The following is a 15,757-nucleotide window of genomic DNA, read 5'->3' on the forward strand; positions in this document are numbered from 1 at the left end:
TTAAAACAGATAAAGGATTGCATGCTGCTTGATGTAGGGGCCCCAGAGGGATTTGGGGGGGAAGCAGTCCTGGCTGCCTACCACATTACTAAGTGGGTTTGGAATTCTGCAGTGAAACAAACACCCTACTTCATGTTATTTGGGAGGACACCCAACCTAGGCTACCTAAGGGTATTTGGGCAGTATGCCAATGTATTGGTTCCCCACAATTTCAGAAAGAAAGGTGACCCCAAGTGGCGGAGATTGATGTTTGTGGGGTATCAGGGGAATAGTTACAGGTTTTACCTGGGAAATGGCTGCATCCTGTTGTCCAGGAGTGCAAATTTTGAAAAACGCTCTGGATGGGCTTAAGCAGAGTGCACGCTGTTGGAACCTCTGTATCCATGAGGAGCTGGTGAGGCTGGGATACAAGCACAGCATTGCAGATGCTTGTGTGTACACAAAAGGAGGGGTCACACTTGTGATTTATGTAGATGACCTATGTGTGGCTGCTCAGACTGAGCAGGAAGTTAAGGCTGTGCAGAAGGAGATGGTGAAGAAGTTTGTGTTGAAGGACCTGGGGATCCTCAAGGCCTATCTTGGGATTGAGGTGGAGAGGACTAAAGATGGCAGGATCTTGTTGACTCAGACCAAAAAGATAGAGAGGCTGGTGGAAAAGTGTGGTTTAGAGAGTGCCAAGGTAGTTAAGAGCCCAATGACCCCTGGTTATACCAGTAGTGAGTCTGATAAAGTGTTTGAACATCCAAATCTGTATAGAATAGGAAGTTTGCTTTTTGTTGCCAATAACACCAGACCAGACATTTCCTTTGCTGTAGGTGTCTTGAGCAGGAGAGTCAGAAGTCCAAAAGTGGAGGACTGGATAGCAATAAAAAGGCTGGTGAGATACTTGAAAGGGAGCAAAGAAAGGAAGCTAGTGCTGCAGGGATGTGAAGCTGGAGTATTTTGTGGACAGCTCTTTTGCCTCAGAGCTGCATGACAGAAAGTCGGTGACTGGTTTGTTGGTCAAGTTTGCAGATAGTCCAGTGGTTTGGAGGAGCAGTAAGCAGAGTTGCGTGGCACTGAGTACCACAGAAACTGAGTTTGCTGCACTATCTGAGATGGCAGGAGAGGTGCAGTGGGTGGAACTGCTGGAAGACTTGGGTGAGAAGTGTACTGGTCCAACTGTTGTACATGAGGACTCACAGTCTTGTATTGCCATGTCTTAAGCAGAAAACCTAAAGAATAGGACGAAATATATAGGTGTGAGGTACCAGAATGTGAGGGAGTTAGTGCAAAATGGTGTCTTGAGTCTTGTCTATATTAGTTTGGAGGACAATGTTGCAGACATCCTCACAAAGGCCCTACAGGTAGATGGACATGAGATGTTGTCAGTGCAGTTGGGCATGGCACCGCAAGCAGAAGCTTAAAGCCTGAGGTAACTGTGTGGAACGGGAAGGTTCATGGAAACACACATTGTTCATTTTTGGAGGGGATTGTTGGGGTATAGAGTCACAAGAAAAATGTACAATGTGGGTTTTAATAGTAACCAGGCATAAAAGGGTTACTGTGAGCCATAATGATTAGGCAGGAAGTGACATCAAAAGGATAGTCAACAAGTGCTGTAAAGTCCTGTAGAATGCTGCCAGTCTGAACAGTCACTCAGGCAGGGAGGCTGGATTCTTTGTGACTCCAGAGGGAGAGGCAAAGCCTAGTAGGCCTCACGGAGCCTTTGTTAGAGGAGTGACAAGCATGTTACCTCAGAGAGGGTTGTTACTAGCGTGGATGGTGTCGATGTATATATTGTTGTACACAGTGGAACTTCTTCTAAGAATAAAAGCCTCATCTGAGAGAAGTGTCTCTTTGCCCATTAAGAAAGGGAGAGGTGTTTCTCCAGCTCACAAGCTGCTGACTACAGTCACGAAAGTGGAAAATCTGGTGCCAAACGTTGACGTGTTGCCTCACACGCTGCGCAACATCAGAAATATTTTAACAAAAATGTCCAAAGAGCACATAGCTCAACTCCAAACAGCTGTGGTGATGACCTGGTCCCAGAAAGCCAACACAAGGCGTCAATCCTTAAAGGATTTGCAACCCCTAGGTTTTTTTGGTTTTTTTCTCACCTCTGTTTACAGAATTGTTTCTCCCAATCCTCATTTTCTAGTCTTGGAAAATTCCTGTCCCTGTGGGAAATCACACAACCAGAGAGCAAGCCTCATTTGTACTAGTAGAAAAATTTTAATTCACATCTTAAATAAATATTTCAAACCATTTCAGATTTAAATTTGTGTACAGTTACCTTTAAAAAAAACCTTCAAGATTAAAAACTATTGGGAAAAACCTGTGCTGAGACAGTAATTAAACAGTTTTCATACACTGAGTTGCTGCTGGTTTTAAAAAAGGATCTCTTCTTGCTTTTTTAAATAATCATTTGCAAAGTACTAGGGCTCCTTTTAAATCAAATGTCTGGCACAGGTTTTTTTCCTCTGTCATACCCATAGATATATATGTAAGTTAAGGCATCTGCAGTTCCTGTTTGGACAAAAAAAAAGCCATCCTAGCCATTTCAGAGTACTATAGCCGAGTCCATTCTAGAAGCCTGCAGACGAATAGAGAATGAATGTAGGCAGTAGGAAAGCTGTATTTTCAGTGGGAGTGAAGATCAACACTGAATTTCCATATGTAGCCCAAAAAGACAGATCATTTGTCTTGAGCAGAATTATCTTCCCTTACCTTGTAATCACTTATCAACCTACTGTACTGGTAAAAGCTGTAAAGGCTCATTTTCACAAAGGGTGATTTCTAACCAAGGTTGCATGCTCCACTCTTGTAGGGCCAGGTATTACCTCTCAGGCTGGATTTTGTGACTTGGAATTTCCAAACCGCCAGCATAGGAACAGAGGAAACTACTGGTCCATCTTTGTTTGGCAGCAGCTCTCCCAAGTCTCAGGCAAGATTCCTTGCTAGCGCTACCTGGAGATCCCTGGCATTCTCTGGTGTCTCCCAGCCAAGTATTAACCAGGCCTGACTCTGCTCAGATTCTGAAATATCAGATGAGCTCAGATATGTGCAGGATGGTACAACAACATCTAGCTTATTAGGACCATCAGGACTAGTTCTACCACTAGGCAGAATGAGGTAGCTGCCTCAGGCAGCGGATTGTGACTTATTGAATTTATCATTATATTTTTACATGAAGGGGAAAGTGCTTGTAGAATTTTCTCCCCAGCTGCCAAAATAACATGGGTGGCTTGAGAGGGGAGGACATCATTTGCTGCTCTGGCATAGGTAGCAAAATGTATTTGGTTAATGCTGGGGCAAATCACTTCTTTTCTTTATTTCCTCCTTCAGAACCCAAGCACACCCCTGCTTCTCCAGATCTAGAGTGTGCTCTTGCACCTGACCGGCAACTTAAGGAAAGAAGTTTCTTGGAAACTGAGGTATAATGGGGAAAATATGAATTTGAACTCAGTGGCACTTTATTATCTGAACAAATAATACAAAAAATGTCTACAGTATTTTTTTTAAAGATTCAGACCTGTGGAGATATGATTGACAGGACAAACAAAGCAAAAATAATGGCCTTGGTATCACCTCAGTGGTGACAATCACTCTCAAGTCAGTACCACTTCAGCAGTCATTCTGTTTTTGCTCTGACTAAAAAATGGAAACAGTGATTGCAAATCCCACCCAGTTTGTGCCTGCAAGTCTATTTAGTTTCATAGGAACTTGTACAAATCTGAGACTGAGCAAGAACTGCAATCTGTAGATACCACAAACACCTCCTGCACAGATGCATGGAAATAAATGGAAGCTGCACAACATTTCCTGATGGATTGCATCCTCTTAAATTATTTGTTTTATCTGAGGTAGAAATTTGGTCCCAAATGTATTTATATGAATGGACAGAGCATAGTCTATGTTTATCCCTAGATCAACTACCTCCTACCCACACCCACCCCACATTAAAAAAACAACATATTAAAATATAAGACACGCCTCCCCCTCCCAATGGACTCAAAATGTTTCTTGGTGAAGAGCATCCCTCCACAAGTCTTTGAACATTACATTGCTTTTTCTTTAAAAAGCAATGAAGTTGGAATACAAAAATAGAGCCTCTTTTTGTTTTTTTAAAAAACACAAAAACAACAATTATAAACAACTAGATCAAGTCCCCCCCTTTTTTTTCCATCCACCCCTTATCATTGAAGGTCATTCTCTAGCCATTGTCCATCTTTGAAGTCTTTTCTACACAATGTCCTCCAACAAAAGGGAAAGGAAGGTGGGCCTGAGTGGCACTAACAGGGAGCGGGTCAGGGGGTTGGCTTAGGGCTGGAGTTCCGAGTCCTTTTACTCCTCCGGTTGAAAGGGTAATTGAGAAATTCAAAGCGCCTGTGAGGCTCTGTTGTTTGGTGGCCCTTGGGCAGCCTCTTCATGAAGTGCACCTCACGCTGATGCTGACGTGTCTTGGAGCCCTTCCGGGGACGCCCCTTTCGGGTGAAGGCCATGTACCATCCTTCATACTTGGCATTCTGCAGTGCTGTGTAGTTGTTCTCCAACACTATCTCTGTGAAGACGCAATCCTTGCCTTTGCCGTTGCTCTGTGTGTGGGCAAGGAGGATAGGGAAAGACAAAAGGAGACAAGTGGATATATTTACTGATAGCATCATTTTGCGTCTCAATTAGGAGAAAGCAGAAATATAAATCAAATTTAAAAAATAAAAATAAGTGCCTCACTGTTTCTCGACTACCATCTATGCAGAATGCATATAAATTGTGCCAGGCAAGTGTTGAACAGCCTATATTTTCATCCATACACACACACACACACACACACACACACACACGTATATATGTCTGTTTCACTTGGTACCATCCACAACAGTCAGGGTATCAAAGTCAAAGTTTTGGGGACTTACAACACTGAAGGTACTAGCAGCACTAATAACTCCCATTTGGCTCTCTGAACATTCTTTTCAATAAAAATATCTTTCTAGAAATCGGACTCCATAGCTATGGAAACTGAAAGCTATCAGAGGTTATCTTTATGCTCATACACCACACTGTCCACCTCTATCTGTTTCCTCTAGCTGTTTATTAGCTCATCCTAGTTGTGTAGGGTTAGAATGTATCTTTCATTGCTTTAATGTGTGAGAGAAGATGCCACCTCTTGAAGGTGCCAAGTATCCTTAGCACTTTTTAGAAAACCTGCTAGACCTGGGATGTTTTGTTTGAATGTGGCCCAGCCCATTATACATTCAAATGGGACTGTTCAGAGGTCCACATTCAACGCTGTCCTGGCACTTTCTACCAAGTGACAAACTCATAGGGGCTCAAGAGGAATTGTGAATTCCCTATCTCTCACACATCTTTTATCTTCTGTCATGGCAAAGAGTGTAAAACCTCTAGTAAGGGAATGGTTATGCACAGAGGGCTGTTTGGCTTAGATGAAATTGTTTCCCTTAGAAATGCAAAAGATTCTGCAGTTATAAAAGCATAGTGTGATAGACCTATTCAGGAGATAGCATGTATTTCAGTACACTCACAGCAGACTGTGACAAGTATTAGCCTTTGGACAATGGAGATACTTATATTCTTAGGTGGATATGCTCAAGTACACAGCTCATCAGGCCCCAAACAGTATTCGAGAAATGAAGCAAATCAACAAGCCCTCAAATTAACATCAGCATTAAAGCAGTCCATTCCTTTGCTCCTGGCTGGTTTTAATTCAGAATGAACCACATATTCAGCAACCAAGGGCAAAGGTAGAAAAAAAAAGTTGAGCTATGTTACGAAGAACAGCCTTACTCAGGGAGGGTTATAGGTAAGCAATGCTTACACAGGAACTGCAGATTGATTTAAGCCATTGGCTCACCAAGCTATCGACAACAATCTTCCCCAGCCTAGCATCCTTCAAATGTGTTGGCTACAAAGCCCTTCAGTTCCAACCAACAGCCCCATGCTCCCTAGGAATGTTGGGAACAATAGCTGATACATCTGAAAGATGCTATGTTAGAGAAGCATTGACTTGACACAACTCTTAGCCAGGGTTAGAGTTAGCCGGCCTTATCTGTAGACACCAGGATTAAGCCTAAAGCCTTCTCCATGCAAAGCACCTACCACTGAGCTCTGACCTTTCCCCTACTTTGTGGCTTGACTTATTTGGAGGGAGGAAAGTTCTGATCTATTGCTTTTTTGGCAAAGATTAATCATAAGGAGGAGGAGGAAGAGGGTGCCTTTGTGGTGCTAGGAAGAAGGTTTCAGGGCTATAAGAGTGGACAAGAAAATGTGAAGGTCACACAAACTCAGACCTTTCATCACAATAAAGCCCACCACAAAGACATGTCTTGCTTCCAGTGCAACAGAGTGGAATCCTAGACCCTTACTTTCCAAACTTTGAAAATGAAACTAATGCAGGATTAGTTTGGAGGAATAAGCATCCTAGAAGTGGAAAGCTTGCAAGAGGCATGCTACACCTACATGGTCTACCATGTTGCCATTTATTTCCCTGCCACAGTGACAACTGTGGGCAGCAGTGTTCCAGGGTGGAGAAGGCATACAAATGAAATAAATAAAATAATAAGGACCAGTAGATGCTATTTTGACATTTGGCTAAGCGGTATTAATAAGTATTGCTGTGACCCACAGATTAAAAAGTTACTTTTTTGTATTACGATTCTAATCTTCTCATAGCCAACTGGAGGCTGTAGTAGAAAATGTGCATTTCCCAGTTCTCCTGTGAGTTATATATAGAGTGCAAAGTTAGCAAATTTGTGTACATCTGTTTATTTTATCCAGCTGTCCCTTGCAGTAAAGCAATGAAGGAGAACTTAATCAAGAAGTCCTACATGGGAAAAGGGAATTGACTGATGCCACAGTGAAAGGGAAATGGGTATAAATGTTTTCCCCACTGCATATATTAGAATTTAAAATTATCCATGCCTTTAATATATCTGAATTAGGAAAACTAAAGGAAAGATGATGGCCAGAATTCTATTGGGTAATTACAAACATGTAATTCTGAGAGTTACACATTTGTGACTGCTTCGTATTTATGATCCCTACATATTTCCTTGTTTGGGATCCATGAAAGTCCTCCAGTCCCCAGTTGCCAGTCAGCAATCACTGTGATCTGTAGGGGTCTGTTCCTCTGTCACTTGAGAAGTGGCTGACTGATGTTTTCACACACACACACATACACACACACTCACACACAAGCTATCTCTGTTGCATGGGGGGGATTGGGCCAGGGACCCTGTTTCTCCCTGTTGCAGCAGAGATGGTTTGCATGAAGAGGTGGAAAACACTCAGATGTTTCCTGAGCAATAGGGGAACAGACCCCCAACAATCGCAATGGTTACTTCCTAGTAAGTGGGGAAAGGAAAAGGGAATTGACTGATGCCGTAGTGAGTCAGGTCATGATTCATTGTATAGTATTGTAACTATGGTGCCTAAACATACATAAATCTCATACAGGATTCTGACCATCATTGCCATTTTCTATTACATAGCTGGTTCTACCTTTAGGAAGAGAGAAGCAGAAAATTATTAGCTATTAAAGTGATTGTTATTATTTATTTTTGACTAAAGGTGCTTGTGAGTGTTTTTATATCAGATACTCAAATAGCTCTGCTACTTGGAGGAGTATGGATCTTGTTGGGGTGGTGCATTTATTGTTCTGCCTTAGGCAGCAAAATGGCTGCATTTGCATTTTAAAAAAAAAGACAACAAAATATCTTGAGTATGGATGAGTTATGTCACAGCCAGCTGAGTCCTAGTTGTGAGATACAACAAGGACCACCTAGTGCACTGAACTTTGTCTCTCACCCAGCAGAAACCAGATACAATCCCTCTATACTTGACTTCCCCATCCCAGCCTTTGAGATGTTTCCAGATCTGGCCTATGTGTTTTCAAACCTCATTTTGTAGACAGCATTTTGTTGACATTATTCCTAAATGCATGCTGGAACCCATCCAGGCAAGCATGGAGTTTGTGTGTCCCTCCAGAGGTGCTGGACTGAAACTCCACGTTAACTAATGTTGGGTAATGATAGAAGCTGCTGTCCAGCAATCTCTGGAGGGTCACTTGTTCTTCTAAGGCTAAACCCAAATTGATCACTATACTCTAAAAATACTTTACACTAATATGTAACAGTACTAAGTGAGCATGGCTCACTTTGCTTGTGAGCAAAGGAGTTAGCAAAGGGACAAGGTCTACTTGCCAAGAGATCAGACAGAAGACAGCATATTTTGAATGTTCTTCAGCAAAACAAAACAAAACACTTCCCCAAGTAGCATGTCACAGTAAATCTGTAAATATGTCCTAAATTAGCAATGGAAAATGTGGTCCTCCAGGTGTTGTTGGACAGTAACTCCCAGTATTATTCACTACTGACTATGCTGTCTGAAGCTAACAGGAGTGAGCTAAAGTCTTTAACATAGAAAGCACTTAGAGCAGAATCTGCGAAATGAATGGTACTTGTTGGTCCCAACAAAAGTCTCCCCCCCCCCTTTTCAGTGGAATCATTCTATATAGGTCAGTTTACCCCTATGGTTACTCAAATGTCATCAAGGTCAAGGGGACTTGCTCCCTAAGAAGTGTGCTTAAGGGGCTTAGTCTTTTTTTTTTTAACAAATCCCTTTAATGCTACGCTTAGCTAGTCCTCAGAAATCTAGGGCTGCTCAGCAAGAACAGAATACAATCTGTACAGTAGAGATGGCAACTATAGGCAGCCACATTTGCCCTGCAGAACACCAGAGGGACACATCCTCTGCATGGGGGCATCTTTTTGCCCTCATGGCCCATTTTAGATCCAAGAGAATATTTAAAAAAAAAAAACAACAAAACACCAACAGGAAGTGGTCTAGAAATCAACATCTCATTGACTTCTTGTTAGAAAAATTATCTTCCCTGGGCCTAAAAAAGCCCAGGAGGACACGGAAAAATTGCCCCCCAGGCCTCCTGAAGGGCATTTGGAAATATTTTCCCCATTTTTAAAAATTGGGCTGGGAGCCCCTGGAGGCTGCACATGCCCATGGGCCACACTTCCTTCACCCTACTGTATTGTTTTCTGAATAATAATAGGATAGTACTGCAGGGAAAACATAAGCCTTCTGGTTTACTTTTTAAATAAAAGTTGTACATGTGCTCACATCAGTGTAGTGTGGAAACCATACCCGGAGACCAAACAAAACATCCTTTAAAAAATAAAATACAAAAATCAGCAGGGGAAGTGAAAGCCTACAAATAGCTGTGACAAAGGGAAAACTTGTCAGGTGGATTTATGTAGGATGGTAATGGAGATTAGCTTTTCCAAGCCAATTCTCATGTTTTCCTCCACTTTGGTGTATATAATACCACTGTCCAGCAAACAGCATGTGTGGCTTTTCTCATCATTATCATCACAGATGCTCTCTCATAGGTTTTTGTGTTAGTCTCACAGCTATAGTGCATACGTGGAATGGAGGCATTTGCTCACAGTAGCATAGATCTCTGTTTGTGCTGGGAAATGTGATTTCCTCCACTTTGAACACATGAGGTAAGGAGAAACTGATCTGCAACAGAGCTCGGAAAAATTGCCTTTTTTAGCCTACAGAATCCTCTAGCCAGCATGGCTAATAAACATATTGGCTGGGGGATTCTGGGAGTTGTAACTTCTCCAGGTTCTGGATTTGTATCCAGCATAAGACCATAACAAGTCAAAATGGTATTGCTATTTAAAGTACTGCTAAAATATTCCTCAAGGTGGGTTGTTGTTGTTTTTTGGCCCAACATACAAGTGAAAAAGAAGAAAAACGTTTCTGCATGTATCAGTGTATGTACTCTTTTGGTCTTGGATTTAATTTTATCATCAACTAGACTTATACCTAAATTATGCAAAGATGGCCAGTGGCAAGGCTGGCTCAAGTCATTTTGCTACCTGAGGCGGAACAGCACAAAGTGCCTCTCCAACCACACAAGATACATACCCAAAATCAGAAAAAGGTATTCTGGCACATGAAACAGAAAAGTCCAAAAGGATCTATCTCTCCCTAAATAAAATAACAACATATTAAATAACTAACACATTTTCTGCCCTTTCTTGACACCCAAATATGCTGGCTACAGTAGTCAACAGCAATGCTGGAGCTGGAGAAGGAAGAAAGATCATGTTAACAGAGGTGTATGTTGTAAAAAAAATTCCTCAGTCATTGGATTCCACATACAAAATTCTTCTAGGTTTTGAGCTGTCAAAACAAAAGCCATTTTTTCAGTGTTCTTACCTGTGAGGTTAAAAAAACTGTTGTTTTGTGGAGGTTTTTTTTCCTGGAGAATTCAGCAGTCTTACCAAAAAAAAATTAATAGTTACAGTGAAAGATACCTGCAAAAATCTAATCAAATCCCTGTTACGGACTGCCAAAATAAAGCTGCTTCGGGTCTCTTTGGAGGTATGCTGTTTAAATGATGCATACATCCTAAGAATCCAGAAGCTGCACCAAAGCTGCACTCCAGTGCTTCGGAATGGAGTGTGGCTTTGGCGCGACCTCCGGACTCTTAGGACCCATGCATCATTTAAATAGCATACCTCCAACAAGACCCGAAGCAGCTTTATTTTTGCAGTCTGTAACAGGCCAAAATCTACTAGATTTTTTAAAAAATCAACCTGTGCAATGGTCTTATCTCACTTCAATTCTCCTTTAATAGAGATGCTTGCAGTTTACCACATTTTTGACTATAACTTTCTAGTGGCAGGAGTTTCCACAGGCTAATGACAAACAGATTCCCTGAAAGGTATGCAATGTAATTAAGTCTCTGTGAATAGACCAACATGCCTCATAATCTTCAGTTTGCTTGTCTCCTTACCTTGCCAATCAGTTTTCCTTTCTTATTCATGCAGATATAGAAGCCAGTCTCTGCCCCCTTGATCCTCACTCGGCTCCCAAAAGTGTCTGTTTCCACAATGAGCTTGGCTGGAAGGAACCAGGCAATGAAATGGTGTAAGTGTTACAGTATTGAACCTCAATACATTAAAACCTGGCACTTGAATGCTCCTTATTTTCCTTTTCCCTTTCTATCCCCCTTTCCTTTTGTATCATGCTTTTTTAGACTGTAAGCTTTACGTTGGAAATTGCTTTGTATGTTTTTATAGGTAGGTAAAAATGTGAGAACACAACAGAAATGCATACATAAAGACAAACAAACAAATAATAATACAAGCTGATCGCCACACAGTTTTCAAGAAGTAGTCTGTTTAATCCTAAATCACATTTCTGTGGGAACAAAACTCTCACACACAAAAAGGCAAGATGCTGTGTAACTTCAGTAGTTACACAATTGTAGTGGTCTGTGTGATCAGGGTGGACCAACAATAGTCAAGAGCTTTCCTGCATGGAAAAATTTTGAGTCTTTTGATGAGAAACAAACTTTGAAGGTAAGTTAAAGGAGACCTCTGAAGAAGACATTGGATATTTCTTCCTTTCCATCCCTTTTTTTGTATTATCAGGTGAAAACCATCACACTGCCTACATTCTGAACTATCCTAGATAAAAATTCAAATATGTAAAATTTTAGAAATGTTTTTTGGGATCCATCACACTATATTAGATTTGTGTATTTAAGATTTGTGCATTTAGGTGTTTGCTTTTATTGGAGCCAGAAAAGCAAAGTACACTCACACCATCTTATAGTGCAGGGAATAACTTACATGCAGTACTGAAGTAAAGATATCTGAGTTTCAGATTCTGTACTGGAAGCAAAGGCAGATTGAATTATGTTTTGCAAGAAACATAATCAGGAGACATAGCCATGAGGCACAGCTACAGCAGTCTCCCATACAACTTCCCTAAATCCCACTTTCTTCTGCTGTAGCTGCCCAAACCCAGCTATTTCCCAGACAGTGGAGCATTGGGGGAAGAAGCAGCAAACAAATGTCCAGCTATTTTCCTGCAGAGCAGGACATCATCTGCAGGGACCTCTGGAGGACTCCCAGAGGTTCCTGTGAATGCCTGCCACTGTGAATTCAGATAATGGCTAGGTCTGGGAGCGGCAGCTCATAAAAGGTGAGTGTTGTGGGTGAGAGGGAATATGGCTGTTATGTGATCAGTAGAGAATTCTGACCTCTGCAATGATTAAAAAAAAATTAGTTGTACTGGCATAATTCTGACTTCTACCACTATAGTTTATTAACAGAATACCAGTCGTTACTTTCCTCCTTTCTGATATAGACATTGAAAGGGAGTCTGTAGATGACACAGTTGGCAACATGAGTTGAAGAGGGATCTCCATAGTGTATACAAAAATTGAGGAGCTGCTGTATGCACTGATTCCCTGATTTTTCTACCTCCCACCATACCCCAACAACAACATTTCCATTCAAATGCTACCTTCACAAAACAGCAGGCCTAAATCTAAGCAAGAGTCAGAATCAAACCTATTTTCAAATAGTGTCCAAAAATGGTAATTAGATTTGGCAGAGGAAAACCACCACCTGCAATGAGATGTTTAGTGTTATGAAAAGGGCAACAAACTGTTGAGTTTATTTCATTATTATTGGGGAGGATTCATGGGCAGGAATTGGGAAATGCATTTTCTGCTTCAGGTACCAAAATAACTTGGGTAGCTTTGATAGAATGTATTTTGATTTGGATTGGGTGGGAGTGGGGACTGCCATTTTTCTTCTGTATCAGCCAGCAAAATGTCTTGGACTAGCCCTGGTGTCTACAGCATTTCTACCAATATTGGATGTTTTATCTTTTCAATTTGCTCTTAACACCAAGGTACTCCCAGTTGTTATATATATAAAATGCTCCCCAGTCCCCACCTCACACAGAAACAGCTGGACATATGAGCATGATACATAACACAGAACAAGTAGGTTACTAGAAAGCCCTTAGAAACTCCTGTTTAAAAGGAAACAGGCAAGGAATCCATTTCTCCTTGGCATTTCTGTATTTGGTCTCCTGTTCTTGTTGCATGTGTATGTGTAGATCAGGAAGAGTTAATGATGGCTAAAGTCCCCTCTCTGTCTCCTTGTCTCTCTGTAGTGATGCTGACTTTGCAGCTGATAGAGGAATCCATGAAGGGTAAGGCCGGCCCCTTAATGCATTTCACCTTTGTGAGAGTTGAGAGGGCATATTGATTTAGTCTCAGTTTTTTTAAATGGAGGCATTGATTGACTTGTGAAGCAGCTATGCAAATCATGGATCAATGGCTTGTCCCCTTCTTCTTGCTGCTGCATGAACCCCAAAGAACTGGAGTCAGTCATCCCCAAAGGAACATTTTGCTACCCTCCCAACTCTGCACCATTGTGCATGAAAGAGACAACAGAAACTGAACATAATTCTTGTTCTGGGTAGCCTTCTTACACTGGTAGTTGCTGTTCAGGACTCAAGAGGTTCCACTACACCTATGAAGAACTGAAAATTTAGTTCTGATCTTAATGACATTAGGAGGAGAATGTATTCGTAAGCTAGACCCCAGAAAGCCTTTTGTCCTCAGGATGGATGAACCTCACAGAGTTTGCTTCCCTTTGCTAGAACAGTGCCCATTACAAGATGTTAAATTCTAGCCAGTCACCAGATCTCACCTACAGATAGAACAATATCCACACTGCACAGTTATAGCAATTCGATATACAGTCATCCCTCCATTTTCACGGACTTCGAGTCCATGGTCTTGGTCCTTCGTGGACCGGCAAGCGGGGAGGGTTAAAATGGTGCACGTGGGGAAGCGCACAGCCATTCAAGCCAATTGGGCTTGAATATTTGCAGGCAGATCCCCCACAAAAATGGAGAGGCAACTATACAACTTTAATTCCACCAAGTCCATCCTATGGACTCAGGATCTATAGTTCATTGGCAGAGTTCTCTAGCAGAGAATTCTAAATACATCACAAAAATACAAATCCCAGGATACCATAGGATGGAACCATGGCAGGCCAAATGGTATCTAAGTGATACAAATACAGAGCATCTGTAGCCTAAGTCAGAAAGCCTTCTATTTAGGTGGAAATTGTAGAGGAGAGACTGTAGAACATGGCATGAACCACTGGAAAAAAAAATAGCTTACAGGCAAAAATGACAGGGAAGGTAGCTGAAAATGTAGGACAGGCAGAGCAGGTGTATGGGAGTCAGGGAGGACGCAGAGATATAATATGTGTAAACTGTTTAGAGATTATTTAAAAATTAGATTAAGATATTTATAAGTACCATAAATAAAGAAACAATTGTTCTGTCATTTAGCACTGTGCTTTCAGGCCACTTCTTCATATAAACTGGGTTGATTAAAGAGCTCCAGTTACATAGTTGTATTGTGTGAAGCAGTGTCTTTTTGAAATTGCTGGGATCTGCATGGGCCCCAACTCAACCCTCAATATCTTACATCTCACATCACAGCAAGCATGAGCAGCAGATACAGCCATAGACAAAACAGTCAGCCAGTGTCTAGAGACCAGAGACCCAGAAAAGTGCTGATCTAGAAGTCTGGGAAATAGATCTAAGAAGTAATCGGGATTTCTGCTCACCAAGATTATGTGTTTTCAGGCTCTGCATGGCTTGTGGCACTCAGTGCTCTAGCCATCATGTGCTCCATCATATCCACAAATGCAAGATTAATCTGTCTCCATTCCAAAGGATTTAGCACTTGGAAAGTTTACTTTTCTGGACTACAACACTCTGAATCCCCCAGGCAATGGTCATGCTTTTCCTCCAGAGGGATCTAAAGAAATCCTAAACTCTGTTGAGGAAAAGTAATTCTGGTGCCCCACCTTTGTTCCTGAATGATCTTTCTCTTAGCTGCACAACCTGCTTCATTGAATTTGATTTGATGACTAAGACAGACTCGAACACATATTTCTCAGCTCTTCTCTCCCCTACTCAGTCAACCAGACAATCTGTTTTGAGGGTCTTTAGCCTTTGTGGGATAGTTCCACAAGTTCACATTGGGAACAAAATTGCTGCCTGTAATGCAATCAGAGGAAGTGAATTAATCCCTTTGAATGAGAAAGGAACCAATTTCCATTTTCCCTAACACTCTTTTTGGAAAGGCTAGATGACAGCACCTCACTGTAAAGGAAGAGGAGTATTAAGACCAGAACTTGGAAAACTTCCTTTTCTGAACTATGATTTCCAGAATCCCTCAGCCAGCATGAAGATGAGCACTTCTACCTGCTTTGCCCTGACATTAGTCAGCTATAGCCTTAATGCAAGTCACTTTTATCAAGCTATGCACTAGTTATTCAGGTCCCCATATAGGAGAGGCATGGACTAGGGACAATGATGTCCATTCTTTCTCAATGATGTGTGCATCTCAGTTGAACTACATTCAGCTGATAGCCAACCATGGCAAACAACCAACAGCCTGTACAGTAGCTCTCTAAAGCACAATGGTGTTCCCTGCTTAAGGGCAGGGGGGATGCACTGCCCTTGAATGACTAGACTAAGCATTAGTATTTTCAGATTTGGAAAGCTGGAAGTCAGTCTAGTTTGTGTAAGTTTTGTAAAGTATAGTTGTGGTTTGGGGAGTTTAGTGTTGTTTTTTTCAATGTATAAGGGGAGGATATGGGGGAGGGGAGATTGAGGGAAATGTAGTTTAGTTGTTAATGTAGTTTAGGTTTAGGATAAGTATAATTTAGGCTGGTATGTTGTGTTATTTGTGTAATGTGTTGTGTTATGTGTGTAACAGAGTTGTTTTTGGATAATGTATGTTTTATATTGTATAAACCAATATAATTATTAGATAGATAGATAGATAGATAGATAGATAGATAGATAGATAGATAGATAGATAGATAGATAGATAGAT

The 15,757-nt window shown here is 41.3% G+C and overlaps 1 protein-coding gene across 2 annotated transcripts in view; it reads right to left on the reverse strand.

Annotated features, from left to right (window-relative positions):
• Positions 1–2,965: 2,965 nt before the first annotated feature.
• FGF8 (fibroblast growth factor 8) overlaps positions 2,966–15,757 on the reverse strand; it is a 22,436-nt gene continuing 9,644 nt past the window's right edge. For both annotated transcript variants that reach the window (XM_042459123.1, XM_042459122.1), the window contains exons 4-5: positions 10,820–10,926; positions 2,966–4,577 (exon numbers count right to left, since the gene is read on the reverse strand). In XM_042459123.1, coding sequence (XP_042315057.1) covers positions 4,290–4,577; positions 10,820–10,926 — 395 coding nt within the window. In that variant the 3' untranslated portion in view covers positions 2,966–4,289. The remainder of the gene's footprint in view (positions 4,578–10,819; positions 10,927–15,757) is intronic.

This window comes from Sceloporus undulatus, chromosome 3 (genome assembly GCF_019175285.1).
Source record: "Sceloporus undulatus isolate JIND9_A2432 ecotype Alabama chromosome 3, SceUnd_v1.1, whole genome shotgun sequence".
NCBI lineage: Eukaryota > Metazoa > Chordata > Lepidosauria > Squamata > Phrynosomatidae > Sceloporus > Sceloporus undulatus.